Consider the following 10,848-nt stretch of genomic DNA (forward strand, 5'->3'; position numbering starts at 1 on the left):
ATACCATACAAAATTGGAAACCTTGGGGGAAATTATACATTGTTCCTTAATGAAATTCTGTGTTAATTTTTAGCTTGTGAGGTATAAGCATATTATGATTATGTCATGTGATTCAATTATCATTTCTCTTTTCTCTTACTGGACAAAGGTGAAAGGTGAAAGGATGCTAAGAGGACAAATATTTGCACACAGTTATGTTATAAAAATAGAAACTAGCGTTCCATTAATATGTTGTATCAGTATACAGTCTTAATCAAGTTTATGAAAAATACCTTTGAAATAAACAATGTTCCCTCTGTTTTGTTAGAAAGCATTCATTCCTTTTATTTAAAACAACAACAACAACTTATTGACAAATATAGGAGCTGAACAACTTGTAATTCAAGAAGATTCCAAATGTAAACCTGAATTACTGTCAGAAATATGTTATCATAAATGTAAAATTTAGGACTTATTTGACTGCTAGAGCACCCTGTATAATAACAATAAGAAGTAGTAGTGAAGTTGAAAAAAAAAAGTTTTCTGTTTGATTCTTAAGCATTAAATGATGAGAACTTTCTGGTCCCAATGTAGTTGATATAATTTACACTGTCTTGAGTGTAAATTATATCTTGTACCATCTATACCTATAAAACCTACTAAACAATCTGTTGGTAGCTATTTCTTTAAAGAAATACCCCATCTTCCATTTTCTTTCATACATATTCCTGTCAGATGATACGCACACTGTAAGTCTGACATCTGCCACATCTCTGTAAGCACGTTTGAACATACTCAAATAGAGACTTTCTACCGCATACCAATGTAATTACAGCATTTGGTATTACTAGTATATAAAGGACAAAAATAAAAGGACTATCTTTGAGTTGATAAACTACCTTAACTCTGTGTCTTGTTCATTAGTTAAAGAAAGCAGACCATCATTTGCAAAGCATCATTGAATGGGGGAAAAAAATTGCACACATGCAAATGGTGACCAAGAAGGATTATATATATAGTTGCTTTTTTTTTTTTTCTTCTTTGCCTTAAACCTGTGAATGGGAGTCACATTTCCTGTCGGAAAACATGATCTCCTTAACCCAGTTACAGGATGTTGAAGGTGTATCTAAATAATGACCGCCTGAAGGAGTCTGAAACAAGTCATTAGTTCCATTGGGATTGGAGGTTTGATTTCGTTCCCATCCAGACGGAGGTAGCTAAGGTGAGGTCCATAACTGAAGGAATCTTGCTCTGCAGGCAGTGTTGTGGAGGCAGGACAGATCACAGAGACGTTCACATCTATGGAGATAAAAAGGTGTGGGAGTCTGGCGGTAGCGCAGCGGGTTAAGCGTACGTGGTGCAAAGCACAAGGACCCCCGTAAGCATCCCGGTTCGAGCCCCCGGCTCTCCACCTGCAGGGGCGTCGCTTCACAGGCCTTGAAGCAGGTCTGCAGGTGTCTATCTTTCTCTCCTCCTCTCTGTCTTCCCCTCCTCTATGGATTACTCTCTGTCCTATCCAACAACAATGACATCAATAACAATAATAATTACAAGGGCAACTAAAGGGAAGAAATAAATAAATACTTTTAAAAAAAAAGGTGCATGAACAAAGGGATCCACACACAAGAACTTGTGATAGTAAGGCCTCACATCTAATTCCATAACTCTCTGCAGGACTTAAAGACAGACCACTTCTCTCTCCAATTCAATTATAGGGGCCAGGCGGTGGCGTGCCTGGTTCAGTGCACACACTGCAGTGTCAGGAATCTGGGTTAGAGCCCCAGGGCTCCACCTGCAGGGGAAACGCTTCACAAGTCTTGAAGGGGGGAGTGCAGGTGTCTCTCCCTCTCTATTTTCCCCTTCTCTCTCAATTTCTTTCTCTGTCTATTCAGTAATAAAAATAAAGGGGGAGTCCAGTGGTAGTGCAGCGGGTTAAGCGCACTTGACGCCAAGCACAAGGACCAGAAGATGCCAGGCAGAGCCCCCGGCTCCCCACCTGCAGGGGAGTCGCTTCACAGGTGGTGAAGCAGGTCTGCAGGTGTCTTTTTCTCCTCCTCTCTTTCTTCCCATCCCCTCTCCATTTCTCTCTGTCCTATCCAACAATAAAGACAACAATAATAACTACAAGGGCAACAAAAGGGAATAAATAAATAAATAAATAATGAAAAAATCAAAACAAATAAATAAAATTTAAAAAACAAAGTTATGCATATGTTTTCTTTAAAAGTAATTTTGAAATGTGCAATATGTTTTTGATCAACACACTCCAACTTCAGCTAAACTTAGTAGAGAACACACGTATTGTTAAAAGTCAAGGTGGGAGTTAGGCTGGAGAGATATCATAATGGTTATGCAAACATTTTCATACCCGAGTCTCAAGTTCAATCCCAAGCACCACCATAAGCTAAAACTGAGCAGTGATCTGGTTAAAAAAAAAAAAGATACACAGATAAAAAAAAAAGTTATGAGAATGCACCCTGGGAGGTTGGGCTTAAAAGCATGAGGTCCTAGGGGCCAGGTGGTGGCACACCTGGTTAAATGCACACAACACAGTGGGAAAGGACCTGGGTTCAAGACCCTGGCCCCCACCTGAAGGAGGGGAGCTTCATAATCAGGGCAGCAGGTGTCTCTTTGTCTCTCTTTCCCACTCTATCCCTCCTTCCCTCTGGATATCTGTTTTTCACTTTGCTCTGGATGTCTGTTTGATTTCTGTTTGAACAGACTTTTATGCCTGAGGCTCTAAAGCACCATGTTCAATCCCCCACACCACCATAAACCAGAGCTGAGCAGTGCTCTGGTAATAAATACATACATACATAAATAAATAAATAAAACTAAATCAAAGAGAGAAGAAGAGAGACACCTGTAGCACTGCCTCACCATTTGTGAAGCTTCTCCCCTGCAGATGACAGGATATAATATAATAAAATAAAAATAATCAATAGTAAAATAATAAAATAAAACAAAAAAGACAGGATGCTCTGAGTTCAGTCCTCTACAGTATATGTACCAGACTAATGTTTTGATTCTCTCTACCCCTTTCACTCTCTCATATTAATGAATACATATTTTGAAATTTTTATTTATTGATTTATTATTGCAGACAGAGAGAAACTGAGAGGGGAGGAGGAGATAGAGTGGGAGAGAGACAGAGAGAAACCTGCAGATCTGCTTCACCACTTGTAAAGCTTTACCCCTTGCAAGTAGGGTATGTTTGATTAGAAGGGCAACATTTGCCAAGAACTGAATAACAACAAAGGGTTTAAGCCAGAAAATATCCCATCAATCTTTGCAGGTGATTAGGCTGTGAGGAAGCAGGCACCTGCCTTGAATCAGAGCCCTTGGCATCCTATGCTGAGATTTAAGACCCTTCAAAAGAAAAGGCACATTCAACGAGTGACATTCAGGAAAATATGTGGATGTGGATAATTGATCTCATTCTTAAAGGCATCTATTGCTCTGAACCCACTGTGAACTTATTTTGAGCAGGGTATCTCTCTCTCTCTCTCTCTCTCTCTCTCTCTCTGTGTGTGTGTGTGTGTGTGTGTGTGTGTGTGTGTGTGTGTGTGTGCATGTGTGTTTAAGGTGATTGCTAGGGCTTGTTGCCTACACTAGGAATCCACTGTTCCTGATGGCCTTTTTCCCCTATTTTATTGGATAGGACAAAGAGAAATTGAGAGGGGAGGGCTAGACATAGAGGAGGAGAGAAAGATTAACACCTGTCGATTAGCTTCAGTGCTTGTGAAGTGATCCCCCTACAGGTGGGGGAACCAGGGGCTTGAACTTGGATCCTTACACAGGTTCTGCGCTTTGTGCTCTGTGTGCTTAACCCAGTGCACTACTGTCCAGCCCCCTCTTTTTTTTTTTGTTTAAGGTGAGACCCATACAACTTAGTCAATAACCTTGCTTCATATCCCATCGGTACATAGTATATGGATGGACTTTATCCTCATACTTCATAGTGTATTGGTGGATTTTATCCTCACAAGGCCCTGTTTAATTGTACACTGATTTGTACACTGATTTTGCCCATCAGTGTCCTCTCTTCCAGCCTGTTATCTTCACACCTAGCAACTAATGCAAGTCTGAATAAGTGGCCCACAGACACACAATATTCTGTATCTGTTCTCCCTGTTTGAATTTTGCAGGGTGGTTCAGTCAAGTACAGTAACGCACACTGGGTATTTCATAGAGGAACCAACATAGCTGATTCTCCTCTTTGCTCTTCTCCCTACTAAGCAAAGGCTCTTTTCCTTAGCAACAGCCTCTCCTTATCCCTCTCACCTTCAGACCAGTGCTTAAGGCAGGTATATCTGAATAAGTAAACTATAGAAACAAATGCTCTAATCTAATTATAGTCTCATAAGTGGTGGTATTTCTGAGATCTTAATGAGTACCTTATTTACCTTATTTAAAATATAACTTTTTTGCTTCTACTAAAATTATAGTGCCTGATATTCAGAATAGATATTTTGACAATTTTACATAAGCCCATATATTCTGAAAGTTTTCCTAAAAAATCCATATTTTAGAGACTGGGTAGTGGCACACCTGGGAGTGGCACAACCTATGTGCATGTGTTGTAATGCACATAGACACTGGTTCAAGCCCCCAGTCACAACCTGCAGAGGGAAAGCTTTGCAAGTGATGAAGCCAGGCTGAAGATATCTCTCTATCTCTCTCCCTCTCCTTCTCCCCCTTCTCTCTTGATTTCTGGCTGTCTCTAGCCAGTAAATAAATAGATTATTTAAAAAATGGAAAAGCTATGTTTTTTGAAAACCATCTAGTGGTTCAGGAGGTGGCACAGTGATAAAGCTTTGGATTCTCAAGCATGAAATCCTGAGTTTGATCTCCAGCAGCACATGTGCCAGAGTGATATCTTGGTTCTTTCGCTCTCCTCCTATCTTTCTTATTAATAAAGAAATAAAATCTTTAAAAAAAAAAAAACCAATCTAAACAACTGAAGCAGGTCATGTACCAGAAGAACTAAGTATTTTCGCAATAACTGGAAAAAAAATAGTGGGATAGAGTGTTAGCCAGTAAGGCTAGCCAGGCAAGTTCTTCTTCTGTCCTTATTTGAATAAATCAACTTCTCTTTTCTCATATTCTTAAAATCATTTTTGCATCTATAAAGTTTCTTTTTCTTTTTCCTGAAATCTTATAATCTGGGCATCAAGGCAAATCTGGCGAGTTGAAACACATGAAAAATACAAAGAAGACCCTGGGCTCCGGTCCTGACTGTTATACTTACCCTCTCTGAGCAAATATCTTTTTTTTTTTTCTGCCTCCAGGGTCATTGCTGGAGCTCAGTCTGCACTACAAACCCACTGTTCCTGGAGGTCATTTTTTATCCCTTTTGTTGCCCTTGTTGTTTATTGCTGTTGTTATTATTGGATAGGACAGACAGAAATGGAGAGAGGGCTGGAAGACAGAGGGGGAGAGAAAGATAGACACCTGCAGACCTGCTTCACCACCTTTGAAGCAATCCCCCTGCATGTGGGGAGCCAGGGGCTCGATCCTGGATCGTTGAGCTGGTCCTTACACTTTAAGCCATGTGCACTTAACCTGCTACACTACTGCCCGGCTCCTTCAAATATCTTTACCACAGAGCCTCAGTTTCTCTTTCTGAATTAATTACTGATTTTAAAAGATGCTGCAAATAGTACACACATGGTTCTTGGGGGGATCAATCTGAACCTTTCCAGAGGAAAAAAAAAAAACACTTCCCAAGAACTAAATGATAGGTCCCGACACCCAGGCCTACTGAGCAAGGAACTGAACCCAGCAACCTAAGAATTGTTACTCACCCACCCCCAGATGATTCTGATCTTAACTAGGTCTAAGAACAATTGGAAATATAAATGTGAAACACTTAGGGAAAAAAAAAAAAAAAAACACTTGGAACAGTTCTATTATGTTTGTGTAACTGTGCAAGGTACCCAGAGTCTGAGCTCAACTGTGTGTTGAACTTGGCTCCATGGCCCCTAAATACCCTCATTCTCAAAGCCTCAGAGGAATCCTTACTCTACTGTCAGGGCTCCATGTGGACCCACATTTACTTAGCAAATCAATAGGACTCTTGTTTTCAGATGCTTTGGGTCAGAGCCCTTGGCATCTTGTGTTCAGTTAAGGACTGCCTCTGTAGAAGCAGAAACTGCATTAGAGAAAAACATATATCTAGGCCAGTCTTGGCTGTGGTTCCATTTGAGTCCATGAAAAAAAAAAAATCCCTCTCTCTCTTCTCCCTCTCTCTCCTCCCTCTCTCTCTTCTCCCTCTCTCTCTCCTCCCTCTCCCTCTCTTCTCCCTCTCCTCCCTCTCCCCTCTCCCCTCTCCCCCTCCCTCTCCCCTCTCTTCTCTCCCCTCTGCCCTCTGCCCTCTCCCTTCTCCCTTCTCCCCTCTGCCCTCTCCCCTCTCCCCTCTCCCCTCTCCCCTCTTCCCTCTCCCCTCTCCCCTCTCCCCTCTCCCCTCTTCCCTCTTCCCTCTCCCTCTTTCTTACCAGAGCACTACTCAGCTCAGCATATGTGGATACTGTGGACCAAATCTGGGAATTTGGACCCACACACAGGAGAATCTTCTTGCTTAACCATTATGTTATCTCCTGAACCTGCTTAAATAAAATCTTAATAACAACCATGGCAGCACAAACTTGACAATCCTGTGCATTATTTTCCTACAAACCACTGGACTTATGCTGTCTTCGGGGCTGGAGTGCCTAAGGCTGTTCAAGGTTGTCTTTCTATTGCAGCCCTTCAAGATTTGAGAGTATATGGATCAGTGTGAGACTGAGACCAACCCCTGATGGCTGGACCATGAAATTTCTCTCTTTACCAAGTTCAGCCTGATCTCTGGCAGACTGAAGAGGATGCCACATAGCTCCCAATGTCTGTCATGACTATTTACTTCATCTGGGCACACCTCCTCCCTCAAGACAACATTATCATCTCTGCTATCATCTCTTTCATCAAAATATTTTTTGTTTGGAGGTGGGGGGGTGGCAGTGTGGAGACCAAGTAACTGTTCTACTTCACTCATTGGCTTTGGTCTTAGGACCTGGCCAACTCCAAGGGGCATTTTCCCCCCATTTCAATTGGGCAAAGCATGAAATTATATTACTGATTCCCCCCGGTATATGGTCTCAAGAACAGTAGCTTAGCATTCCCTGCAAACCTGATAAAATATGATATTAGGTAGCACCTAGACTATTTAGTCAAAAACTCGGAGCTAGAACTCCTGATCAACATGTGATAATTATTAATAATTGTAGCCTGAAGTACAAACTCTAATTAAGTGGCTTCAGCTATTATCTCTTGCTTAGTTTTTAGGGCACAGCTGTCTTTCTAAATCATATCAGACCTGAATCATCTCAGATCTAGACTCAATACCTCACTCAAGTCACCCCTCCTAAATCATATCCCTCCTATTCATATTCACAAGTGTGTCCCAGACCACTTTTGTATGCAGATCTATTCAGTTAAGGGTAGAAATCTGTGAGACTCTCCTCAAAGTCAAAGACAAGGATACAAAGTCTGTCTAGTAGATAACAGCCATCCGAGGGAACAGGCAGTGGCACACCTGGTTAAGCGCATTCACTAGAGTATGCAAGAACCTTGGTTCAAGCCCCTGGTCCCCACCTGCAGGGAGAAAGCTTCAAAACTGGTGAAGCAGGGCTACAGGTGTCTCTCTATCTCTCTCCCTATGTATTTCCCCCTCCCCTCTCAATTTCTCTCTGTCTGTATCCAATAACAAATAAATTAAGTAAAATAAAAACTGTAGGTCAGCAAAGTCAACTCTTCACACCAAAGATCAAAGATGTGACGTTCTTAAACTATGGAAGCTATGAATGGATCAAATTTGAAAATATACCAAAAAAAAAAAAAAGTTGAATGAATCCCCATATAAGATCAGGTCCCAGAATTAACAGAAGTACTATTCTTTAAAAAGAAAAAGATGGGGGGGGGTGTAATTTAATAACAAGTATTTTCACTGCAGACAGGCCCTAACAGCTCCTTACTTTTAATTTTGTTGTGATCAAGGTGAAGGTGTTGCAGGTGAGCGCTGATCCGGGGGACCTTGGTGAGTTGGTTGTGAGACAGCTGCAGTTCTAGAATGGAGGAGACATCAAAGCCTCTTGAAGGGAGACCCGCATCAGATAATTTGTTGTGGTTCAGTCTCAGGAAGGCCACTTTAGGAATAACATTAAAATAATTTTCCGGTATTCCTTCAATGGAGTTATTGTCCAAAAACAATTGCATCGTGTTAGCTGGTAGCCTGGGTGGCATATTCCTCAGGGAGTTCTTGGCCATATTTAGTTGCATGAGGTTCTTGAGACCTTTAAAAGTGTCTCTTTGGAAGGCATTGTCCAATAGTTTATTGTGTTGCAGGTCAAGAAGGGTCAAGTTCTCCAGATTGCTGAAGGTTCCTTGAGGAATTCTGGATACTTTGTTTCTAGCTAATTGCAACTGTTCTAAACTTCGAGGCAAAGGAGAAGGTACTTCCTCCAGCTCATTATCTTCCAGAAACAAGAAAAGCAGCTTCTTCAGCTGGCTCAGGGCTCCTTTTTCAATCCCGTAGTTGGTTATTTTATTTTTGTTGAGGTTTATCCATCTCAGCTGGGTGGCATTCTCAAAAGGCTTCTCAGGTATGGTCTCTATCAAGTTGTTTTCAAGATACAGATACCATATCCTTGAGGGAATCGCAGGGATTTCTCTGAGGCCTCGATTTTCACAGTAAAGAGCAGTCGGGAAGCTTGGTGGGCAGAAACATTCCCTAGGGCAATCGAAGTCATCCTCTGTGAAATACTGAGGATCGTTTTCTTCAGGGGCCTGTCTCACACTTCTGGTCCATACACTATCTGTTATGAGTGACACCCAAATGAGGAAACAGATTGTAGTCACCATTATAGTACCTGTGTTAAAAGAGACAGCTGTGAGATGCTCAAATAGATGGCCTCTGTTTGCACACTCTAACTGCAGGTGGTGAGTAAACAGGTTTCCTTTGGGGGAAAAGTAAGCACCACCAACATCATCAATCTATTATATGCAGATCGCTCGCTGCTTTGCAAACATTGAAACTGACTCACCGATAAAGCTTCTTGGTTTTAATCTAGTCTCCAGGGAAAACTGAGAAATGGGCAGTAAATTTTAGGAACTCTTTTAAGTGTTTTTCCATTCCACGTTGTTTAATGCATAGACATTAACTCACCATCACCATCAAATATAAGCATACAAAAAAGTGATCTTTTAATAACTCAAATTGAGAGTCCTGTTTTTCCTAAGCAGTAGGCATACGCTTTTATTTCCAGTTATAAATGAGAGCAACATCTGGATGAGATTTCCCAGGCTCTTTAGTTCTTGAACCAAAGAAAAAGGAGATCAGAGAACGTTTTAGCACATTACTGGGAAGGTCTTACTACCTACAAAAAGGGCCATGTGATTAATCGCTTCCTTATTGCTCAACTTCTCTGGTAAGTTTATTTGGGGCAAGGGGTGAGGGAAAAGGTTTTTAATGTGGGGTAAGAATCAAAACATCTTGTCAAGAAATTTGGGTTGTGAATTCTCTGTGTCACTATCCAAGGATGGCATCACTGTGCTTGATAAGAAACAAAACTTACTCAGAGTGCAGATAGGACACCATCTTTTCAGTCTGATTGCTAACCAAAAATAGACTAACGCTTAGTGCTATTTGATATATCAAAAAAAAAAAAAAACAGAAATTCTCTTCTTTAAAAATCAACAAGTTTGTGGGTTCAATAAACTATTCAAATAGGAAAAAAAATCCATAAAGAGAACAGTAACATTTTTATCAATGAATATTTAGCTCAACCGTTTGATCCTAACTACAAAATAAGTTTGTACTGGCTCCTTAAAAAAAAAAAAAAACTTAACCAGCAGCACCTGGACTACTAATCTTTGGATTTTGCCACGAAGCTGAGGGAGATGACAAGTACAGAACTGTTTTTGCAAGTTGGTCATCTTCCAACAGAGAGACACATTAAAATACCCCCCCCCCCCACAGAAGAGGATTTTGCTTGAGTATTGAACCTGTAACGCCTGCCCCTGGTGAATCATGACTTTAAAATCTTAACTTTCAAGAGGTTTTTAAAAGTGCAAAAGACTTTACCTTGCTGTCCAGGAATTGACGGTTGAATCCTATGTCTGGTTCTGAAGTTTGCTGAAAAATCAGCTCAAAACCAAAACGTTTGGACTGAAACACTTTTTTTTTCTTTTTGTGCTGCTGAGCTTCCTAAAGGAAACAAACAAATAAATACACAAAAGAATCTGTTTGGCTGGTCACAGTGAACACCTTTGGATCTGTTGTTTTCACTTTGACTGACTTTGGTCTCAGAAGCTCACTTACCTCAGTCTTCTTGGATCTTCTTCTCCCGTTTCTATTGGTCACTGCTCTCTCACACTGGTGTGGATTGACTCAGACTCCACTGTCGTATTTTTATGAATCCTCCCTAATATATATGCACCAGTGGTTCCAACTTTAACCCCTACAATGTCCACAGTCCCTTGGTACCAGCTAGTCCAGCACTGCAGTACTGACTTTAATTCCAAGAACCTGTAGCCAAAATATTCAGAGCACTTTTCAACTTTAAATTCAGAGTCCTAATAGTCCTGTCCTTCACTGGTACCTATACCTGATCTACCAGCAGGTGACTGGAAGCACATCTGATGTCAAGCATTTCAAAATAAGATGTTTAAAACATTTTTTTTCTGCTGCAAAGAATTAGTTTTGGCTACAAAGAAACATAACATGTCAATGTCTTCCTATTGGTGTGGAAATATTGTCTGCATATCTCTTATAGATACAGGAAGTCTATCATTATTTAGATACATCATCCTGTCTAAGGTAACAAATACACT

The 10,848-nt window shown here is 40.8% G+C and overlaps 1 protein-coding gene across 1 annotated transcript; it reads right to left on the minus strand.

Moving 5' to 3' along the window:
• Positions 1 to 298: 298 nt before the first annotated feature.
• On the minus strand, positions 299 to 10,488 carry KERA (keratocan). Its single transcript, XM_007524243.2, has 4 exons — positions 10,337 to 10,488; positions 10,100 to 10,222; positions 7,992 to 8,885; positions 299 to 1,278 (listed from the first exon to the last, which is right to left on the minus strand). The coding sequence occupies exons 3-4, from the start codon at positions 8,875 to 8,877 to the stop codon at positions 1,106 to 1,108; spliced, it is 1,059 nt and encodes a 352-aa protein (XP_007524305.1). The 5' UTR covers positions 8,878 to 8,885; positions 10,100 to 10,222; positions 10,337 to 10,488; the 3' UTR covers positions 299 to 1,105.
• Between the last annotated feature and the right edge of the window lie 360 nt (positions 10,489 to 10,848).

This window comes from Erinaceus europaeus, chromosome 7 (genome assembly GCF_950295315.1).
Source record: "Erinaceus europaeus chromosome 7, mEriEur2.1, whole genome shotgun sequence".
NCBI classification, from domain to species: domain Eukaryota; kingdom Metazoa; phylum Chordata; class Mammalia; order Eulipotyphla; family Erinaceidae; genus Erinaceus; species Erinaceus europaeus.